At 44.8% G+C, this 24,596-nt stretch overlaps 1 protein-coding gene and 1 long non-coding RNA gene across 3 annotated transcripts in view; one reads left to right on the plus strand and one right to left on the minus strand.

Moving 5' to 3' along the window:
• Window positions 1-22,596: 22,596 nt before the first annotated feature.
• Window positions 22,597-24,596, plus strand: part of TNMD (tenomodulin) — a 165,629-nt gene continuing 163,629 nt past the window's right edge. Inside the window, exons 1-2 of the mRNA XM_063938367.1 lie at window positions 22,597-22,730; window positions 22,822-22,959. Coding sequence (XP_063794437.1) covers window positions 22,689-22,730; window positions 22,822-22,959 — 180 coding nt within the window. The 5' untranslated portion in view covers window positions 22,597-22,688. The remainder of the gene's footprint in view (window positions 22,731-22,821; window positions 22,960-24,596) is intronic.
• LOC134949644 (uncharacterized) overlaps window positions 22,981-24,596 on the minus strand; it is a 143,861-nt gene continuing 142,245 nt past the window's right edge. For both annotated transcript variants that reach the window (XR_010183185.1, XR_010183184.1), the window contains one exon: window positions 22,981-23,245. This is a non-coding gene — a long non-coding RNA (uncharacterized LOC134949644). The remainder of the gene's footprint in view (window positions 23,246-24,596) is intronic.

The following is a 24,596-nucleotide window of genomic DNA, read 5'->3' on the forward strand; positions in this document are numbered from 1 at the left end:
GGTTAGAAGTGAGTATATACAGTACGGCAGTGGCTAATGAAAAAAAGTATTGTCCATTCTATCACCTGGTTGTGTGGAACCCCGCATGCCGTGAGGTGGCACTGTCAGAGATGCTGGTTGCCTTGGAAGTCCTACACACCTATACGTCTGCAGGGTTGTCAGTTTGGCGTCTGCACAGTTACAAGAAGGGGACAGGGAAGAATCTGAGGAGGAGCAGTGTGTGTGCGGCATCAGCGCCATAATTAAGGTGGTGCAGACAGTGCACAGCACACAACACTTTTGCCCTGTGAGCGCAACCACGGCAGCGCCAGGCAGCAGGGAATAAACCCCCTCTGAGGCAGCTACTCAATTCCTGTTCCACAGGCTTACCTTACTTGGGGCTTCCCGTTAAGCTAAATGCTCGCTGGCGGTGACACCTCCCTTGGATCTTTCCATTCTTTGGCACCAAAATCTCTAGTTTCGGCACTGTGTGGCACAATGTCAACATGTTCAAAATGTTGAAGTTGTGACTGTTGAGTCACAATGTCGACACATACAATTAAGATTAGGCTGCAATTAGGAGATCATATGATTAAATTGAACAGGACACCTGAAAGATTACTTAAACCTTACAGCATGCCAGATCTTCAGTATAGCATGGCAGTTTTCACTGACGAGTATGCACGCTAGTTTTTCAAATTGCACAAAGAAATGTTTTGCTTGACAATTCTCCCAAATAATACAAGTCTTTTCCACAATAAAGAATTGTTTAGAAGTAACAGATTTTTTGGATGTATAGGTAAATGCTGTATATATAAACATTGTACGGTTCTCTCATGCATATTTCATGATAGAGATATGAATTAATAAGTAATAATAGGTGTTCTGCATGCATAAATAAATGCCTTGTGGAGAAATACTGTACATTACTTTCCAATAGCACAAGTCATTTGAAAAACAGCTCTTTAATGAAATACCACACAGTTCTTTTCAATATGCACAAATCATATCACTGTAGTGAGATACTTAGCAGATCTTTCACAAAGTTCAGGTTAGTTTAACCATAGAGAAATATCATCAGGTAATAGGTTTTCCAAAGGATACAGGTAGATGAACTTTGCTAGCATACATCCAAGTATGCATCAGAACAAGACAGGCTCAAACTGATAATCCACAACAGAGTGTTTAGGCAGACTCTCTACAAGGAATTCAATTTCCAATCAGCACCAGTCAAAGAGCCAAGCAGGATTCTAGCTCCAGATGCAGCAATTAGGAGTCAGAATGATGCCCAGCACAATGAGACCTAGATTGCACAGCTGACTGGTTACAAGGAGACTGATTGGAGCTTACAGAACTAAGGGGGTCATTCCGAGTTGTTCGCTCGTTATTTTTTTCTCGCAACGGAGCGATTAGTCGCTACTGCGCATGCGCAAGGTCCGCACTGCAACTGCGCCAAGTAAATTTGCTATGCAGTTAGGAATTTTACTCACGGCATTACGGGGTTTTTTCTTCGTTCTGGTGATCGTAATGTGATTGACAGGAAGTGGGTGTTTCTAGGTGGAAACTGGACGTTTTATGGGTGTGTGTGAAAAAACGCTACCGTTTCTGGGAAAAACGCGGGAGTGGCTGGAGAAACGGAGGAGTGTCTGGGCGAACGCTGGGTGTGTTTGTGACGTCAAACCAGGAACGACAAGCACTGAACTGATCGCAGATGCCGAGTAAGTTTGGGGCTACTCAGAAACTGCTAAGAAGTGTCTATTCGCAATTCTGCTAATCTTTCGTTCGCAATTTTGATAAGCTAAGATTCACTCCCAGTAGGCGGCGGCTTAGCGTGTGCAAAGCTGCTAAAAGCAGCTTGCGAGCGAACAACTCGGAATGACCCCCTAACCTTGCAATGATCTACTAAACTGTGCTTATTTTAGATTCTAACAGGAGGAGGGTCTTCAAAGGGTGCAGTCAGTGGTTGGTGTCAGATAAAGAAGCTGTACCCTCATCTATTACCAGGTAACAACAGGCCAGTAGTAACCCTCTTTAGAAACATCTATAAATTTATTTGGGGTAACACAGTTTCATAGTTCCCACCACAAAAGGCCAGGTATAACACTTGCTTCATTGAAAATGAGGCTAAACAATTCTGTTGATAAATGAAAAGCGATACATCATTTCTTATATTCTAAAATATGTGACAATGACCTGAAATCACTGCAGTTAATGACCATAAATCAATTTGGTGCCTAAGTTATCCCAGTAAAAGGTCTTAATGCAAGTACAGTATGGCGGTCTGTTGTCTGAATGTTTCTTGACCTAATGGCTAAGATCAAGTGTAGTATCTATTCCCATTGGGAGGGCAGAGTCTCAACCTTCTAAGCAGGCAGCAAGACTTTAGTCCACTGGTCCGAAGACCAGATAGCCGTGAAAGCCCGAGATACAGTATATATGCCCCTGGATTGTCAACATAGGGGTTAGTGGTGTATCTATTATGGGTTCAGGGGGGCCAAACCACACACCCTCACTCATGTTCTTTAATACTTCAATACTTTAATACTTCTCCGGAGACCTGCGTATGCACAGTAGACTCCGCCATAGTTACGACTGAATCAGAACTGTGTGCGGACTTGAATTAAGCCCCTCCCTCTGCACCCTTGGTACCAGTATAAGCTATGAAGTTCTATTTTTACTTATTTCACCAAGTGCCTTAAACGCAATCTCCCACAAAGTTTGATCAGATCGCTCCTACGGATACTGTCTGTCAGCACGGAATGAAAACGTGCGCAATCCTATAGGCCCATATGCAAGGTTATTAATGTTATTATGAATATTAAAATGGTTATTTTTCTATTAAGAATTCATTATTCATAGCCTGCGACTGAAACTTCCAGCGAGTGCAGACAGCAGCAGTGAAACTACGATGGGAACATCAGGACAAAACGCTGAATATAAAATGAGCTTGTATGTTTTCCTAAATTAATACATTAAAGTGCTCTAGCATTGCTTAATGCAAGGCAGGCTCCGTCTAGATACAGCAATGAGTTTTCCTGTAAGTGTGGAGAGCACAGGATTCTATCATAACCTTTCATCCTGGAGATTCGGCATTGATTTACGGAAGTAACTTGAATGGAAATAAAGGGCATTAAGTCAGCTGATTACAATCTAGACAGTTATAGGATCCAGGTTTTATAGTAGCGACTTCTAATAATATAAATAATATGAATGAAATACAGACGTGTGTTGTAATCCCAGCTTTCTGTAGTAAGATTGTTTTCTAAGAATACACTTCAGAGTCTCCGGTGATATCTATGTATTATCACAAACCGCAGATATAGGGCCAGATGCTTCCACTTTGCTTGCACATGAAACATTTTTTTGCATCTTTACGGCCAGACCGCCCCAGTCAGTTTGTTACCTGTCATCGCCATCAGTGGGCGCTTGCTATACTTGGTGGAAATTATACGTCTGGAAACTTCTGTCATTGCGCTTCTGTACAACTGTGACAGTTGCGTCCTTGGTTGTATTATCCACAAGGCTGTGTAGGCTGAAGCCTAAAGGTCCCGCAGGGACTGGGTGCCCGTCAACAAAATATATAATTTATACTTTAAAAAAACAAATAAAAAACAAATGGCGGTTAACATGTATAGGATTTCCAAAGAGAAAAGGAAGAAGAATTGCGCTGTAAGAAAAGAGGACGGCAGATTTTATTTCAACTTGGTTTCGCTGTCTGTGAAAATACTGAACGTTTTTCTGTGAATTTGACACTGAGGGATCCTGGAATACCTGGAAGCCTAGGGACCCGGCCATGGGATAATGGGGGTCATTCCGAGTTGTTCGCTCGCAAGCTGCTTTTAGCAGCTTTGCACACTCTAAGCCGCCGCCTACTGGGAGTGAATCTTAGCTTATCAAAATTACGAACGAAAGATTAGCAGAATTGCGAATAGACACTTCTTAGCAGTTTCTGAGTAGCTTCAGACTTACTCGGCATCTGCGATCAGTTCAGTCAGTTTCGTTCCTGGTTTGACGTCACAAACACACCCAGCGTTCTCCCAGACACTCCTCCGTTTCTCCAGCCACTCCCACGTTTTTCCCAGAAACGGCTGCGTTTTTTCACACACACCCATAAAACGGGCAGTTTCCGCCCAGAAACACCCACTTCCTGTCAATCACATTACGATCACCAGAACGAAGAAAAAACCTCGTAATGCCGTGAGTAAAATACCTAACTGCATAGCAAATTTACTTGGCGCAGTCGCACTGCGGACATTGCGCATGCGCATTAGCGACTAATCGCTCCGTTGCGGAAAAAAAATAACGAGCGAACAACTCGGAATGACCCCCAATATACGACCTACGCCCTCACTACAGCCCATTTACAGTTCCTCAGCTGCATGTGGAGATGTGGCTGAAACCATAAATCATCTGTATTTTATTTTCCGCTTATCGCGCTCAAATGGCGGCTAATCTCGTCTGAAGTCCTGGTTAGGGCACCAAGACCACGGATTTTGCATAGATTTCTTCTCGCACCTTAGGAATCTGCCATAAGAAAGGTCACCCCCACGGCTAAACGTCTAAACTGCGCTAATAATCGGAATGAAAACACAATACAAGTTAGACACGTGCGCATTTTAAAAACGTTGCTCCACTGCATCCGACATCGCTTACCTCCCAACATGGTGACTGTGGATCTGGGACCTGCACGCCCAAAAAGTGTGTGAGGTCTTGTGGCACCCTGGTGTCATTACTGTGGGGGGATGCCCAGCACTGTCTGAGGTTCTGGGCAGCCCCCAGGCTTTCCCTGCACTGTGTATAGATGCCATGCACATCTCGCGGCATCTATTCACTTGCAACTCTACTACTATGCAGAGCAGCGGTGACAGCACTCTCCTCCCCCAACTTCCCCCCACGCGACACTGCTGCCTGTGGGTGGGACAGTCCAGGAAAGACGGGACTGTCCTCTGAAAGTGGGACAGTTGGGAGGTGTGGGCATCGGCAGTGACTTCTGTTTCTGTCTGTCTGGTTTTCTGATACCATGGGGCAAACTTACTAAGAATCGTGTTTGATTTCTGAACAAAATCACATCGCCGGAATGTTTTACACTCAAAATCACAAATTTACTAAAGGGCATTTTTAGCTGTCTATTTTGATCCGATGGTGACACTCATCGTGTGCAATTTCAGTCGTATTGTTCAGTTTATATTACAATAGCCTCCACAGCAAAAAACAAGTATGAGTCCGCTGTCCGTCACCGAATCAGAAACATAGAATGTGCCGGCAAATAAGAACCACTTGGCCCATCCAGTCTGCCCCGTTTTAAACCTTACTGTTGTTGCTACCTCGAACCCTATTAGATCCTTAGTTTAGCTATGTACATATTAAAACGATGCGCGCTCGATGCAACGGGGGTGGCCATGCTGCATTCGGCAACATGGCCCTCATCCGCGGGAGTGCGCATCGAGCAACGTATCATCTTTACACACTAGATAATATTGTTCTGAATCAGTGAAGAAGTCAGGGGTAAAATCAGTGTGAGGTCCCTCCGTTTTTCCAGTAACCAGCACTGGGCTGCCCCAGCTGGAGGGCCCAGTCATCCCTCACCACTCACTCCTCAGATACCCAGTAACCAGTCACTCCTCAGTCACCCGGTACCCAGTCACTCCTCAGCGCTCACTCCTCAGTCACCTGGTACCCAGTCACTCTTCAGTCACACGGTACCCAGTCACTCCTCACCGCTCACTCCTCAGTCACCAAGTACCCAGTCACTTCTCAGTCACCCGATACCCAGTCACTCCTCAACGCTCACTCCTCAGTCACCTGGTACCCATTCACTCCTCACCGCTCACTCCTCAGTTACCCGGTACCTAGTCACTCCTCACCACTCACTCCTCAGTTACCCAGTCACTCCTCAACGCTCACTCCTCAGTCACCAAGTACCCAGTCACTTCTAAGTCACCCAGTTCCCAGTCACTCCTCACCTCTCACTCCTCAGTTACCCATTACCGAGTCACTCCTCACCGCTCACTCCTCAGTTACCCAGTACCCAGTCACTCCTCACTGCTCACTCCTCAGTCACCCGGTACCCAGTCGCTCCTCAGTCACCCAGTACCCAGTCACTCCTCACAGCTCACTCCTCAGTTACCCAGTCACTCCTCAATGCTCACTCCTCAGTCACCAAGTACCCAGTCACTTCTCAGTCACCCGGTACCCAGTCACTCCTCACCGCTCACTCCTCAGTTACCTGGTACCTAGTCGCTCCTCACCGCTCACTCCTCAGTTACCCGGTATCCAGTCACTAATCACCGCTTATTCCTCAGTTGCCCGGTACCCAGTCACTCCTCACCGCTGACAATGTCTATAATATTTGTCCTATTAAAAACACGTTAAAGGTTAAAGAACACAGTACGCAATTGGCGCAAAAAGTACCGCAAGGGTACTCCCTTAACTATACCTTAAGGAATGTACTTATACTGTAAACATTTGTGCAGTGACAATGTGTAGATGTAATGCAGTGTAACCTTGTTAGCTTAAAAGCTGTATGTGCGACTATGACGCTCTGAGAGTACCTAACACTATAAGAAATACACAGATACCTGGGCTTAGGGTCTAACGCCTTATATATATATTATGGATGGTATGCTTGCAAAAGAATAATACAATACAATTATACACTACAATATAACATAGACTACCTAACCAGATAACTACACAGGAAATACAATACAATACAATACTATTTAAGGGAAAATAAGAGAGAAAGAGGGGAAGAGAGAGAGAGAAATGGCTCACAATAACAAGAAGATCAATATGATTGCAGAGAAGCTTACACATGTGAGGAACAATCGCTGCGCAGTTATTCAATGCTGAGAATCTTTGTGGAGAAAATACTTGACCTTACCCATACTGGCTGTCCCTATATACACAACCCTACAATACCGCATGGGACAGAAGCTAGACTCCATTTTGAGAAAACTCCCATGAAGACTGCAACACATGGTTGAAAGGGGGAGGGGAAAACACCCGGCAGCAGCCATTTTAGATTTGCAGGTCCAAACACATGGCACTCTCTACTACACCACAATCACATAGCAGAAGACACAAGACTCCATTTTATTCCAAAATGTCCACGCCTCAGAACAATGCATATGTTCTGATTTTACAATTCCAAACCATCTAAATCACCTTTCACAATTTCAATCCAACTTCCTAGAACCATCTTATTCACTTTCACATTCCAAACAACTTCAGTATCTCAATAACCAGAGCATATTCATCACAAGACCAGATCACAATGTAACCACACATCTCAGCCCGCCACTGCCACAAGCACATGCCCAAACGCAACTGCATGGTGGTATTTATGATTAACAAGATATATATTATAACTAACCAGCACAATCTATTTTTAAATCACCATAGGCAAACAAATACCACAAATACTATGCTACAGATTGTCTACTGTTCCAATTCATCACAGACTTCACAGAGTGTCAACACAAACACCCAACAATCACACAACCAAGTTACAATATCCTATTTAATCCAGCACCATTGACCTTAAAGCAATCTATCTAGATTTCCTTATCTAGCCATGTGAATTCAATACTTAGCCTTTAGTTTGTAGGTCAGTCCTGGGGATGTAGCCTCCATGCTGCTGGGTGCCAGGTAGCTGTGTGAGTGAGTGAGTGAGCCCTGTGATCTCCAGTGGGTATATCATACCCTCATTCCAGCTCTGGGGGTGTGTCAACAACAAGATGTGTGTGTGTGTCCCTCACAGCATGTGAGCCAGCTGCATCAGTGGCCTTGGTTATGCAAAACAATGGGTGATGACCAACACATTCCTGTCTTGTGGGAAGCTATTGTTTGGCGAATACTATCTCACTGTCTACTCTCAGTTGAGACAATGACATCTCAGCAATCATTCTTCTGGAGACAAATCCTAACCCATTGGTAAACACAGGTGTTGGCCCTCCTCATTGAGTCTCAAAGCTCAGTGTAATTAAAGGCTATTGTACTCCGTCTGCGGGAAAGATACTGATTTGGAATACAATTAATCTTCAATTACTATTCCTGTGCTTACCTATGCATAACACCATGTGAAGCCCTCACAACATGCAAACTATTGTTTGGGGGATCTCTAAGGTCAAAGAGCCATTTGAGACCCACTGATACCTGTTGGACTCAGGGGGATATTAACTTATAAAATACATTATATGGTTGAATTATGTAACGATTGAGTCGCACGCTGGGCATACAGAAACTCTACCGTAAATGCGCATACAGTGCGCCTGCGGGTGCACGTAACAGCGGGTATGCGCACGCACGGGAGAGCGCTCGCATGCGCAGCGCGGACATGTATGAGGTGCAAATATGGCAGTGTGCATAGTGATATTTTTCTGACTTTGACACCGCTCACTCCTCAGTTACCCGGTACCCAGTCACTCCTCACCGCTCACTCTTCAGTCACCCGGTACCCAGTCACTCATCACCGCTCATTCCTCAGTTACCTGGTACCTAGTCGCTCCTCACCGCTCACTCCTCAGTTACCCGGTATCCAGTCACTAATCACCGCTTATTCCTCAGTTGCCCGGTACCCAGTCACTCCTCACCGCTCACTCCTCAGTTACCCGGTACCCAGTCACTCCTCACCGCTCACTCTTCAGTCACCCGGTACCCAGTCACTCCTCACCGCTCACTCCTCAGTCACCCAGTACCCAGTCACTCCTCACCGCTCACTCCTCAGTCATCCTGTACCCAGTCACTCCTCACTACTCACTCATCAGTTACCTGGTACCCAGTCACTCTTCACTGCTCATTCCTCAGTTACCCGGTACCCAGTCACTCCTCACTGCTCGCTTCTCAGTCACGAGGTACCCAGTCACTCCTCACCACTCACTCTTCAGTCACCCGGTACCCAGTCACTCATCACTGCTCACTCCTCAATTACCCGGTACCCAGTCACTCTTTACTAGTGATGTGCACCTGAAATTTTTCGGGTTTTGTGTTTTGGTTTTGGGTTCGGTTCCGTGGCCGTGTTTTGGGTTCGGACGCGTTTTGGCAAAACCTCACCGAATTTTTTTTGTCGGATTCGGGTGTGTTTTGGATTCGAGTGTTTTTTTCAAAAGACCCTAAAAAACAGCTTAAATCATAGAATTTGGGGGTCATTTTGATCCCATAGTATTATTAACCTCAATAACCATAATTTCCACTAATTTTCAGTCTATTCTGAACACCTCACACCTCACAATATTATTTTTAGTCCTAAAATTTGCACCGAGGTCGCTGGATGGCTAAGCTAAGCGACCCTAGTGGCCGACACTAGGAGTGGCGCTGCAGTGTCACGCAGGATGACCCTTCAAAAAAATACTCCCCAAACAGCACATGACGCAAAGAAAAAAAGAGGCGCAATGAGGTAGCTGTGTGACTAAGCTAAGCGACCCTAGAGGCCGACACAAACACCTGGTCCATCTAGGAGTGGCACTGCAGTGTCACGCAGGATGGCCCTTCAAAAAAATACTCCACAAACAGCACATGACGCAAAGAAAAATTAAAGAAAAAAGAGGTGCAAGATGGAATTGTCCTTGGGCCCTCCCACCCACCCTTATGTTGTAAAAACAGGACATGCACACTTTAACGAACCCATCATTTCAGCGACAGGGTCTGCCACACGACTGTGACTGAAATGACTGGTTGGTTTGGGCCCCCACCAAAAAAGAGGCAATCAATCTCTCCTTGCACAAACTGGCTCTACGGAGGCAAGATGTCCACCTCATCATCATCGTCCGATTCATCACCCCTTTCACTGTGTACATCCCCCTCCTCACAGATTATTAATTCGTCCCCACTGGAATCCACCATCTCAGGTCCTCGTGTACTTTCTGGAGGCAATTGCTGCTGGTGAATGTCTCCATGGAGGAATTGATTATAATTCATTTTAATGAACATCATCTTCTCCACATTTTCTGGAAGTAACCTCGTACGCCAATTGCTGACAAGGTGAGCGGCGGCACTAAACACTCTTTCGGAGTACACACTGGAGGGAGGGCAACTTAGGTAGAATAAAGCCAGTTTGTGCAAGGGCCTCCAAATTGCCTCTTTTTCCTGCCAGTATACGTACGGACTGTCTGACGTGCCTACTTGGATGCGGTCACTCATATAATCCTCCACCATTCTTTCAATGGTGAGAGAATCATATGCAGTGACAGTAGACGACTTGTCAGTAATCGTTGGCAGGTCCTTCAGTCCGGACCAGATGTCAGCATCAGCAGTCGCTCCAGACTGCCCTGCATCACCGCCAGCGGGTGGGCTCGGAATTCGTAGCCTTTTCCTCGCACCCCCAGTTGCGGGAGAATGTGAAGGAGGAGATGTTGACGGGTCGCGTTCCGCTTGACTTGACAATTTTGTCACCAGCAGGTCTTTGAACCTCTGCAGACTTGTGTCTGCCGTAAAGAGAGATCCAAGGTAGGTTTTAAATCTAGGATCGAGCACGGTGGCCAAAATGTAGTGCTCTGATTTCAACAGATTGACCACACGTGAATCCTGGTTAAGCGAATGAAGGGCTCCATCCACAAGTCCCACATGCCTAGTGGAATCGCTCTGTTTTAGCGCCTCCTTCAATGCCTCCAGCTTCTTCTGCAAAAGCCTGATGAGGGGAATGACCTGACTCAGGCTGGCAGTGTCTGAACTGACTTCACGTGTGGCAAGTTCAAAAGGTTGCAGAACCTTGCACAACGTTGAAATCATTCTCCACTGCGCTTGAGACAGGTGCATTCCACCTCCTTTGCCTATATCATGGCCAGATGTATAGGCTTGAATGGCCTTTTGCTGCTCCTCCATCCTCTGAAGCATATAGAGGGTTGAATTCCACCTCGTTACCACCTCTTGCTTCAGATGATGGCAGGGCAGGTTCAGGTGTTTTTGGTGGTGCTCCAGTCTTCTGTACGCGGTGCCTGTACGCCGAAAGTGGCCCGCAATTCTTCTGGCCACCGACAGCATCTCTTGCACGCCCCTGTCGTTTTTTAAATAATTCTGCACCACCAAATTCAAGGTATGTGCAAAACATGGGACGTGCTGGAATTTGCCCAGATGTAATGCACTCACAATATTGCTGGCATTTTCCGATGTCACAAATCCCCAGGAGAGTCCAATTGGGGTAAGCCATTCTGCGATGATCTTCCTCAGTTGCCGTAAGAGGTTTTCAGCTGTGTGCGTATTCTGGAAAGCGGTGATACAAAGCGTAGCCTGCCTAGGAACGAGTTGGCGTTTGCGAGATGCTGCTAGTGGTTCCGCCGCTGCTGTTCTTGCAGCGGGAGGCAATACATCTACCCAGTGGGCTGTCACAGTCATGTAGTCCTGAGTCTGCCCTGCTCCACTTGTCCACATGTCCATGGTTAAGTGGACATTGGGTACAACTGCATTTTTTAGGACACTGGTGAGTCTTTTTCTGACGTCCGTGTACATTCTCGGTATCGCCTGCCTAGAGAAGTGGAACCTAGATGGTATTTGGTAACGGGGGCACACTACCTCAAGAAATTGTCTAGTTCCCTGTGAACTAATGGCGGATACCGGACGCACGTCTAACACCAACATAGTTGTCAAGGCCTCAGTTATCCGCTTTGCAACAGGATGACTGCTGTGATATTTCATCTTCCTCGCAAAGGACTGTTGGACAGTCAATTGCTTACTGGAAGTAGTACAAGTGGTCTTCCGACTTCCCCTCTGGGATGACGATCGACTCCCAGCAGCAGCAACAGCAGCGCCAGCAGCAGTAGGCGTTACACTCAAGGATGCATCGGAGGAATCCCAGGCAGGAGAGGACTCGTCAGACTTGCCAGTGACATGGCCTGCAGGACTATTGGCTTTCCTGGGTAAGGAGGAAATTGACACTGAGGGAGTTGGTGGTGTGGTTTGCGCGAGCTTGGTTACAAGAGGAAGGGATTTACTGGTCAGTGGACTGCTTCCGCTGTCGCCCAAAGTTTTTGAACTTGTCACTGACTTATTATGAATGCGCTGCAGGTGACGTATAAGGGAGGATGTTCCGAGGTGGTTAACGTCCTTACCCCTACTTATTACAGCTTGACAAAGGCAACACACGGCTTGACACCTGTTGTCCGCATTTCTGTTGAAATACTTCCACACTGAAGAGCTGATTTTTTTGGTATTTTCACCAGGCATGTCAATGGCCATATTCCTCCCACGGACAACAGGTGTCTCCCCGGGTGCCTGACTTAAACAAACCACCTCACCATCAGAATCCTCCTTGTCAATTTCCTCCCCAGCGCCAGCAACACCCATATCCTCATCCTGGTGTACTTCAACACTGACATCTTCAATTTTACTATCAGGAACTGGACTGCGGGTGCTCCTTTCAACACTTGCAGGGGGCGTGCAAATGGTGGAAGGCGCAAGCTCTTCCCGTCCAGTGTTGGGAAGGTCAGGCATCGCAACCGACACAATTGGACTCTCCTTTGGGATTTTTGATTTCGAAGAAAGCACAGTTCTTTGCTGTGCTTTTGCCGCAAGTCTTTTCTTTTTTCTAGCGAGAGGATGAGTGCTTCCATCCTCATGTGAAGCTGAACCACTAGCCATGAACATAGGCCAGGGCCTCAGCCGTTCCTTGCCACTCCGTGTCGTAAATGGCATATTGGCAAGTTTACGCTTCTCCTCAGACGCTTTTAATTTTGATTTTTGGGTCATTTTTTTACTGATCTTTTGTGTTTTGGATTTTACATGCTCTGTACTATGACATTGGGCATCGGCCTTGGCAGACGACGTTGATGGCATTTCATCGTCTCGGCCATGACTAGTGGCAGCAGCTTCAGCACGAGGTGGAAGTGGATCTTGATCTTTCCCTATTTTTTTAACCTCCACATTTTTGTTCTCCATATTTTGCGCACAACTAAAAGCCACCACAGGTATGCAATGTAGATGGATGGATAGTATAGTATTACTTATACTTATGGACGACGAGTGATGACACAGAGGTAGGTACAGCCGTGGCCTACCGTACTGCTGCTTAGTGCTTATATATAAATATAATATACTGTATAACGGACCTGGTGGACAGTGTCAGCAGCAGACTGCTAAACTAGTATGAAGAAAGAAAAACAAAACACCACAGGTATACAATGTAGATGGATGGATAGTATAGTATTACTTATACTTATGGACGACGAGTGACGACACAGAGGTAGGTACAGCCGTGGCCTACCGTACTGCTGCTTAGTGCTTATATATAAATATAATATACTGTATAACGGACCTGGTGGACAGTGTCAGCAGCAGACTGCTAAACTAGTATGAAGAAAGAAAAAAAAAACACCACAGGTATACAATGTAGATGGATGGATAGTATAGTATTACTTATACTTATGGACGACGAGTGACGACACAGAGGTAGGTACAGCCATGGCCTACCGTACTGCTGCTTAGTGCTTATATATAAATATAATATACTGTATAACGGACCTGGTGGACAGTGTCAGCAGACTGCTAAACTAGTATGAAGAAAGAAAAAAAAAACAACACAGGTATACAATGTAGATGGATGGATAGTATAGTATTACTTATACTTATGGACGACGAGTGCACTGACGACACAGAGGTAGGTACAGCCGTGGCCTACCGTACTGCTGCTTAGTGCTTATATATAAATATAATATACTGTATAACGGACCTGGTGGACAGTGTCAGCAGACTGCTAAACTAGTATGAAGAAAGAAAAAAAACCCACCACAGGTATACAATGTAGATGGATGGATAGTATAGTATTACTTATACTTATGGACGACGAGTGCACTGACGACACAGAGGTAGGTACAGCCGTGGCCTACCGTACTGCTGCTTAGTGCTTATATATAAATATAATATACTGTGTGTATAATGGACCTGGTGGACAGTGTCAGCAGACTGCTAAACTAGTATGAAGAAAGAAAAAAAAAACACCACAGGTATACAATGTAGATGGATGGATAGTATAGTATTACTTATACTTATGGACGAGTGACGACACAGAGGTAGGTACAGCCGTGGCCTACCGTACTGCTGCTTAGTGCTTATATATAAATATAATATACTGTATAACGGACCTGGTGGACAGTGTCAGCAGCAGACTGCTAAACTAGTATGAAGAAAGAAAAAAAAAACACCACAGGTATACAATGTAGATGGATGGATAGTATTACTTATACTTATGGACGACGAGTGACGAGTCGACACAGAGGTAGGTACAGCCGTGGCCTACCGTACTGCTGCTTAGTGCTTAATTATATATATAATATACTGTATAACGGACCTGGTGGACACTGCAGTGTCAGCAGACTGCTAAACAAACTAGCATGAAGAAAGAAAAAAAAAAACACCACAGTGTTTTTCAGGCAGACAAACGTATACTGGACTGGTGGTCACTGTCAGCAAAACTGTGCACTGTACTCCTGCTATAACTGCTCCCCAGTCCCCACAATTAGGCAGTGTGAGCAGTGCACTCAGCACAGATATATCATGCAGCAGTGCAGCACACTGAGTGAGCACAGATATGGTGGAGCGTTTTTTTTCAGGCAGAGAAACAACGGATTAAACTCAAAACCCTGCACTGTACTCCCTAACAGCTGCTCCCCGTCCCCAATCCTCCCCACAATTATAACTAACTAAGTTCTAATATAATACAACGGACTCGGAGAGGACGCCAGCCACGTCCTCTCCCTATCAATCTCAATGCACGTGTGAAAATGGCGGCGACGCGCGGCTCCTTATATAGAATACGAATCTCACGAGAATCCGACAGCGGGATGATGACGTTCGGGCGCGCTCGGGTTAACCGAGCAAGGCGGGAGGATCCGAGTCGCTCGGACCCGTGTAAAAAAAAGGTGAAGTTCGGGCGGGTCGGATTCCGAGGATCCGAACCCGCTCATCACTACTCTTTACTGCTCATTCCTCAGTTACCCGGTACCCAGTCACTCCTCACCGCTCACTCCTCAGTCACCCGGTACCCAGTCACTTCTCACTGCTCACTCCTCAGTCACCCGGTACCCACTCACTCCTCACCACTCACTCCTCAGTTACCAGGTACCCAGTCACTCCTCACTTCTCATTCCTCAGTTACCCGGTACCCAGTCACTCCTCACCGCTCACTCCTCAATTACCCGGTACCCAGTCACTCCTCACCGCTCACTCCTCAATTACCCGGTACCCACTCACTCCTCACTGCTCGCTTCCCAGTTACCCGATGCCCAGTCTCTCCTCACCGCTCACTCCTCAATTACCCGGTACCCAGTCACTCCTCACTGCTTGCTTCTCAGTCACTCGGTACCCAGTCACTCCTCACCGCTCACTCATCAGTTACCCGGTACCCAGTCACTCCTCAACGCTCGTACACTGGGAGTCATTCAGATCTGATCGCTGGGTTGCATTTTTTGCTGTCCTGCGATCAGATAGTCACCGCCTCCAGGGGGATTGTATTATTGCTGTGCAAATGTGCAATCGCATGTGTAGCTGAGCTGCTAAAAATTAGAGATGTGCACCGGACATTTTTCGAGCTTTGTGTTTTGGTTTTGGATTCGGACGCATTTTGGCAAAACCTCCCTTAAGAATTTTTGTCGGACTCAGGTGTGTTTTGGATTTGGGTGTTTTTTTTCAAAAATCCCTCAAAAACAGCTTAAATCATAGAATTTGGGGGTAATTTTGATCCTATAGTATTATTAACCTTAATAACCATAATTTCCACTCATTTCCAGTCTATTTTGAACACCTCACACCTCACAATATTATTTTTAGTCCTAAAATTTGCACCTAGGTCGCTGGATGGCTAAGCTAAGCGACCCAAGTGGCCGACACAAACACCTGGCCCATCTAGGAGTGGCACTGCAGTGTCAGGCAGGATGGCACTTCAAAAAAAGAGTCCCCAAACAGCACATGATGCAAAGAAAAAAAGAGGTGCACTGTGGTCACTGTGTGACTAAGCTAAGCGACCCAAGTGGCCGACACAAACACCTGGCCCTTCTAGGAGTGGCACTGCAGTGTCAGGCAGGATGGCCCTTCCAAAAAATACTCCCCAAACAGCACATGATGCAAAGAAAAAAAGAGGTGCACTGTGGTCACTGTGTGACTAAGCTAAGCGACCCAAGTGGCCGACACAAACACCTGGCCCTTCTAGGAGTGGCACTGTAGTGTCAGACAGGATGGCACTTCAAAAAATTGGCCCCAAACAGCACATGTTGCAAAGAAAAGAGAAAAAGAGGTGCACTGTGGTCGCTGGATGGCTAAGCTAAGCGACACAAACACCTCAATATCACAGGAATTATACGTTCTAATCAATGGTATTATTGGTCCAAATCACTGGAAGAAAATGACAAAATCACTGGAATTAAATGGCAGTAGTGTCGGGAATTATATCAAATGGCAGTACCACTGGATATATACGGAAGTGTCAGACAGGATGGCACTTTAAAAAAAACTTTTTTTTATATATGACAGGGACAAACCCACTGTCCTAACAATTGGCAGGGCTGATTAAACAAACAGCCAGGGGGAAACTCCTGAATCCAGTTTCTAACCCTGGGTAATAATTTTTATTACCCGTGATATAATTATAATCACTAAGGCTCCCCGATAGTGATGTAAATGAGATCCCCCCTCCCGCCCCCGTGGACCCCCACATGGGAGTCCTTCCGCGTCACGCTAAGGGAGAAGAATCCAACCTCTGAACCCGTGCACCTGTAGAAGGTGCAGACTTTCTGCTCTTTCTATGGCCTAGCCTCATGCAGAAGTAGGCCCTCCTGAATTTTCTCGATCTGGCAGCCCAAGGGGACTGCATCAGAGAAGCAGAGTTACGTCTTCTCACAGGTGGTGCTGCGGAAGGAATTATATTCAGAGTGTCCCCAAGCGGTGTCTCACCTGTGAAGGGGAGGTACCTCTTGGATTCGGCGTCTGCATTCCATTGGCGGATCCAGAGACCTCTGCGAGCCACTACTGCCATGGAGGATGCTCTAGAATTCATCAGCCCAATGTCCCTTATGGCTTTCACCATGAATTTACCCGAATCCTTTATGTGACCTAGAATCAAGACAACATCATCCCTATGGATTGTATCAAGGTCTTCTATTAAATTGTCTGACCATTTTAACATAGCCCTATCTACCCAAGTGCATGCAATAGTGGGCCTAAGGGCGGCTCCAGTAGCCGTGTAAATGGATTTTAGAGTTGTCTCTATCTTGCAGTCAGTCGGCTCCTTTAACGAGGCCGAGCCTGGTACAGGTAATGTAATTACCCCTGAAGGCCTGGACACCGAAATGTCCATTATGGGAGGAATCTCCCATCTCCTTCTATCCTCCTCAGGAAAGAGATATGTCTTAAGTACTTTATTGGGGATGTGAAAAACCTCTTCTGGGTTTAACCAGGATCTTTCAAATAGGATATTCAACTCTTCCGAAACCGGGAATGTCACTAATGATTTTGCAGTTAGCCTACAAGAATTTTCCTCTATTTGTATAGGTATTTCTAACACATCCCTAATGGCATTGATAAATTGCTGAATTTTATATTCCAATCTATCATAGTGCCCCCCTCTAACTTCTGTGTCGATCCCTGTGTCGGTATCGATGTCCGTGTTGGCCTGCAAGACCTGTGTATAAGGAGCTGAGGGGGTCCTAGATGAAATGGACTGATCCATATCTAGAGCATTCTTCGTAGCTTTTTTCCAGCAACTTAGTAGAGTATGCCCTAATGAACTCTGAGGAATCTTATTTCCTAGGCTATCCAGCCATTCTGTTTCCATCCTAATGGGATGAAACCACTCAAGGCAATCCTGAGTACCTGGTACAGACTCCTCTGAGGAAGACACCTCCACAACCTCCAAAACATTTTGTTCTGTCATGACACTGACCAGTGATACTGAGCACTGTTCAGGATACTAGAACTGACACGGAGCAGCAAGATACAGCAATGGACTACAGTACTGTACTACTATATACTGGTCACCACAAATGCAGCACTGATACTGAGCACTGTTCAGGATACTAGAACTGACACGGAGCAGCAAGATACAGCAATGGACTACAGTACTGTACTACTATATACTGGTCAGTGGTTACCACAATGCAGCAATGATAAAAATGAGCACAGATACCGAGAACTATTCAGGATAATAGAACTGACACTGGGCAGCAAAATACAGCAATGGACTATTGTACTGTACTACTATATACTGGTCAGTGGTCACCACAATGCAGCAATGATAATAATGAGCACAGATACCGAGAACTATTCAGGATAATAGAACTGACACTGGGCAGCAAAATACAGCAATGGACTACTGTGCTGTACTACTATATACTGGTCACCACAATCCAGCACTGATACTGAGCACAGATATTGAGCACTGATGAGGATAATACTAGAACTGACACTGGGCAGCAAAATACAGCAATGGACTACTGTACTGTACTACTATATACTGGTCACCACAATGCAGCACTGACACTGAGCACAGATATTGAGCACTGTTCAGGATAATAAAACTGACACTGGGCAGCGAGAACAGCACAGGACTACTGTACAGTACTACTATATACTGGTCAGTGGTCACCACAATGCAGCAATTATAATAATGAGCACAGATACTGAGCACTATTCAGGATAATAGAACTGACACTGGGCAGCAAAATACAGCAATGGGCTACTATGCTGTACTACTATATACTGGTCACCACAATGCAGCACTGATACTGAGCACAGATATTGAGCACTGATGAGGACAATACTAGAACTGACATGGAGCAGCAAGATACAGCAATGGACTACTGTACTGTACTACTATATACTGGTCACCACAATGCAGCACTGATACTGAGCACAGATATTGAGCACTGTTCAGGATAATAAAACTGACACTGGGCAGCGAGAACAACACAGGACTACTGTACAGTACTACTATATACTGGTCAGTGGTCACCACAATGCAGCAATTATAATAATGAGCACAGATACTGAGCACTATTCAGGATAATAGAACTGACACTTGGCAGCAAAATACAGCAATGGACTACTATACTGTACTACTATATATATATACTGGTCACCACAATGCAGCACTGATACTGAGCACAGATATTGAGCTGAGATTTAGCTGATATTGGGCTATTCAGGCAGAGAACGTAGCTACGTCCTTTCGCTATCTCGACAATGCACGAGTGAAAATGGCGATGACGCGCAGCTCTTTATATGGAATCCGAATCTCGCGAGAATCCGACAGCGGGATGATGACGTTTTCCCCCCGTTCGGGTTTTGCGTGTAAGGCGGGAATAACCGAGGCTACCTCGGACCCGTGTAAACCACGTGAAGTTCAGGGGGGTTCGGCTCTCGATGAACCGAACCCGCTGATCTCTACTAAAAATAAGTTTGAGCAGTCTCTGCGCAGCCCACGACTTACTCCTCCAGTGCGATTGAATCCTGCTGATCGGGGCCAGAGCTGACGTCAGACACCCTCCCTGAAAACGCTTGAGCCCGCCTGCATTGTTCCGGACACTCCCTGAAAATGGTCAGTTGCCACCCACAAATGGTCTCTTCCTGTCAATCACCTTGCGTACGCCCGTGCAAATGGATCCATCCAGACTCTGACCGCCAATGCCCGTTGTAGCTGTCCGATGATCCTGCGCATTGCGGTGCATACACATGCACAGTTCTGATCTAATCACTCGCTGTGCAAAAACGCACAGCAGCGATCAGATATAAATGAACCCCACAGTCACTCCTCTCCACTCACTTACCCTGTATCCAATACTTTAAATCTGTGTAACAGTATAATTTTGCTTAAAGCTGACACCAAACCCAGCTAATGAAAGAAGAGACCGCATCAGCAAATTCCTGCACTGTACTATCACATAAGTTTAATGAGGAAACTTTGTTTCAATAAAATATTTACTAAAGTGTTCACATTTCTCATGTGTCTTTATTAGCTGTATAGCTGTAAAATCTGCACATTTACTCCTTGCATGAAAGCATATAGACATGGTCAAGAGGTTTAGTTGTTGTTCAGATCAAATGCCATAATCTAAGTGACCATGGAAAGATTTTGGCTTTGTGCGCAATACTGATATGGAGTGACTCTTTGCAAATGTGCAAGCATCTAAGTCGCACATGTCCCGATTGTGTCCGTGCAGTTACAGTTGCAATTTCAGGCGCATGCAGGTAGAAGTGAATGGAAAATGTAGTGGGAGTTCCTGGATGGTAACATGGATGTGACTACGCATACACATGGTCTGTGTTATGGGTAAACTTCATCTGCCATAGGGCTGATTCAAGATTTGATGCTGTAACCGATGGTATGAGGGTGCACTGATCGGTATTACTGAGTGGACGAGCGCTGACATTGGGCGTCTCAGTCCTTGCACATTCAGATGCATAGATCTACACTAGGGAAGGACCTTGTGTCGGCACTTGCTTAAAATTACAGACAGACGACCAGCAATAGACGGACCTGCGGGTGCTTCTGCACCCACCTACGAATCAGGCCCACAGAGTGTGAGTGTCTCAGACACTGCAGATCTCCTATCATTGTTCATGCACTGCAGTCTCTAGATATTATCTCAGCAGACATCAGGCCCATTAATGCCAACTGAGAATTGGTTAAATGCTGTAGGCTACAGGACATCATTGCATGGTTCCATCTTTCCGAGGATGCCACACGAAATATGGAGCACTTTACTTTGGAAGGTAATAGGGTAAACAGTGCAGGCGCCCATTATAGATACACTGCTACCTTGTGGAATCCATTCCATCAATAATTGAGGCTGCTCGGGGGTCAAGAGGAAATCAGAGGGAAGTACTAGGAAGGTGAACTGTCCTCATACATCTTTGTTACATACATCTAAGCAACATATCCAAAATACGCCCTTTTCTTACACAAGACACAGCAAAAACTCTAATCCATGCTCTCATTATCTCCCGCATTGATTATTGTAATAGTCTCCTTACTGGTCTTCCCAAACATAGGCTCTCACCACTACAATCCATTTTAAATGCAGCTGCGAGGCTAATCTTCCTCGCTAGACGTTCATCGTCTGCAGATCTGCTCTGTCAGTCCCTCCATTGGTTACCGGTATTCTACCGTATTAAATATAAAATACTTTTACTTACATACAAGGCTATTAACCAAACTGCACCAAAATACATCTCTTCACTCATCTCAAAATATCTCCCTACCCGACCTCTCCGCTCTGCACAAGATCTACGTCTCTCATCCACACGCATTACTTGTTCCCACTCAAAATTACAGGACTTTATCCGGGCTTCACCCACTCAATGGAATGCCCTCCCACGTACAATAAGACTCTCCTCTAGTCACCAAACCTTTAAACGTTCCCTGAAAACTCACCTCTTTAGACAAGCCTATCAAATTCCAGACCCATAACCTTCAGTGCTTCCCTATCTAATTACATCCTCTCTGTACAGTCCACATAACATCACATATTTTGTATTTCTTTACTCTCACACCCTCCTGACACTTGGCCAACATTGCGGGGTATCATACAACCCATTAAGAACCTAGCAATCTGGTGGACCATTATGTAACAGGTAGCATCTATCCTTGTGTATCTATACTTATTTCCCTATAGATTGTAAGCTTGTGAGCAGGGCCTTCCTACCTCTATGTCTGTCTGTTTTTACCCAGTTTTGTTATAGTACTGTTGTTCTAATTGTAAAGCGCAATGAAATATGCTGCGCTATATAAGAAACTGTTAATAAATAAATCTTTTCTGCAGTCGCCAAACAGCCCCTCTTGGCACGCCTGGTCCGGTGAGACCCGGTAGCGTTGAGTGCTTTTTTTTTTGCCAAAAATGCATCTTAGTTGCAATGCAATGCGACTAGGACATACCAGGAAACTGCGCTGATTAACCGGATATTTGACACTGGACTATCTGTGTGCGACTGATTCTTTGAATCTGTACACGATTTAGCAGCCGCAGCTCTTTTCCAATACAAGTTCTGTTCTGTTCTGTATACAGACTCATAGCCTAATTCACGTCTGTACACTAATGCCTACACAGCTGCGGTTTTCTAAGTCCCGGAGCTGCCAGTCATCGCAAGTGAAGCTTCCACCCAGAATAGAAAATAGACCGACTACGGGAGCCATCGCAAAGTCCTCCGCAATTGCGTAATCATAAGCAGCTACGACGCAATAATGAGAAACATCGACTCGCAGGGTTCACCTGTGGCTACGTAAACTGGCTGTGGTGATAGCAACACTGGCGCCATATCTCTCTACGTACATGATGGCAGTTGACAGCACATGCACACATCGAAAATGGCTTGCGCTTTTGCTGCTCTCCCATGTTAACTCTCCTGGACGTTCCCTTCCTGTCAATCACTCTGCGTATAAAATGTCAGTTCAAGCACAATTGCAAAGGTGCCTTGGTGCGCACACAGTGCGATCGCGGCACGTGCGCAGTCTGGGAATAATTGCTCCATTGCAAAAATGTATATATCTATCTGTGTTGTCTGCACAGTATTTGTGTGTTATACTTTAGATGGATTTCGTTTGCTGGTGAAGGATACACCCCTAGTTTAAAAAAAAATAAAAAAAGTTTAGAATGGCAAATCACTAAGTGACTGAGCACATTTCCCCTCCTGTGATTCCGGAGGACCCTCCAGCTGACATTGAATTTCACAATTGCAGCTACTGATTTTCCCTTTATTTCTGCCTTGCAAACTGCCCCTATAGGAACTACAGAATGAAGAAAGAAAGCATTTCAGAGGAGACTGGTCTTCCAGATGTAAGTCCATTATACAATATATATTTTTCAAAATATTTTACGTTTAAAAAAACTGTATAACTTATTCATTGCTTTTATTCCAATCATTAAGGCAGAAATATCAAAGCCCAAAAAGTGGAATTTCAAAAAATGTGCCATTCTGGCGATATCTGTCTGTCTGATCACGACTGTATCACTCTTTACGCTCTTATTCTTTGCCAAGGATTTCTGGAAACAAATACCAGAAAAGGTAGGAAACAAAATTTGCAAATTATATTTAAACAGGTGTTTTTTTATTATTATTATTATTATTATTATTATTCATTGTGGAATAACATGGAATGTATTATTTGTGTGGTTGGTAAAGATTTGGATTAACATAAAATAAGTAATGATTTGCAAGTATATTTTTTACATTCTTTTCTTTTTATTATTATATTCTTCATCTTCTACATCTTCTTTTTCTTCTTCATCTTCTTCTTTTTTTTCTTCTTTTTCCTCTTCTTTTTCTTCTTCTTATCATCATCATCTTTGGTCTGCGTCATTACATAAAATTATTTGTTCTTATCACAACGTTAATATGCATAAAACTCTTTGAAGGGGTGTTTAATTAGGAAGTTTAGCATATTCCATTTTGTATAAATTAATAACTTTTAACTAGTAATGACAAAAGTATTTAATTGTTGCTTTTTCCATCACAACAACATGTATAAATACTATATGAGGGCTATTGTTTAATATAATATTAACATAATCGTTGAAAAATGTGCATTTTCCCCACTCTGAAATTTTGCAGCTATTTAACGTTCTCCAAGTGTCTTGTAAATTAAATATAGGTTTCAAACCATGAGTAACATTCCAGTAAAAATATCTATAAAGTTTTATTGCATGTACTTAAAAATATCTGTCCCGAAGTTGTGCAGACAGTTCAGATTACCCACTGATGGAGCGTGATGGAGTGCTTTTCCAGACCTCATCATTGTCCTGCCAGGGGATTGTGGAAAATGACATTTTTTTGTGCCACGTAGGAATGAGGCCAAAAATTCCTGAGTCCAATGCTTGACTTTCGCTAATCTACTTTCCAAAATATAAAATGTCTAAAATGTAATATTTTAGCCATACCTAAATTAGAAGTTGAGTTATTTAAAGGGTCAGTCCATTTGGTGGTCCATTTGTGTGAAATGAACCCAGTGGATATATTCTGAAAATACAACCTTTATCCTATGTACTATCAATTTCTAAATGTATTCTCTAGCAGAGTGTATCCGTATCTGCTTCCAATGGTGCAAATTTAGGTGGGACGGTCCCAGTTTGAAGGCTCTGTCCTGCCCCACTGCCTACAAACATCACATGATTTGGAAAATTAACAGGCAATAATGGGAAGGAAGGGGGGGATGGGGGGGTAAGGGGTGGCCTACCAGTTCTAAAATAATAGGCACACCTACCAGGGGCTGGGACCACGCCTCTGTTGTGACACGGCTATGCCTCCTCCGCAATTCATTGCCCCCTGTTTTTCTGATTCTAGGGGCTCCGAAGTTGGAGCATGGGTTCTCAGTTCCAAGCCCCAAGTAAACCTAACAGGTCATGTTTTCAGGGTTTCTAGATGTAGAAACAGGTGGGCTAATTACTGACCAAAATTGATTAACTCAATTGTGCATATTAAATAAATCCTGAAAACATGACCTGTTGGGGGTACTTGAGGACTGGAGTTAAGGCTGTGATTTGAGCTTCTCGCCACTTTCCACCATCAGTTGCGTATTCCTTCAAGCAAAATGAATTATTTTTCAGAATCCCAATTATGATTTGAATAGTGTTATTGACAGTTCGGAGCTGGTTGGTTGGTACTTCATCACTCTCCACTTTATCACTTTTCAAGGGTTAGTACAT

The sequence above is a fragment of the Pseudophryne corroboree genome, chromosome 8 (assembly GCF_028390025.1).
Source record: "Pseudophryne corroboree isolate aPseCor3 chromosome 8, aPseCor3.hap2, whole genome shotgun sequence".
In the NCBI taxonomy this organism is placed as follows: domain Eukaryota; kingdom Metazoa; phylum Chordata; class Amphibia; order Anura; family Myobatrachidae; genus Pseudophryne; species Pseudophryne corroboree.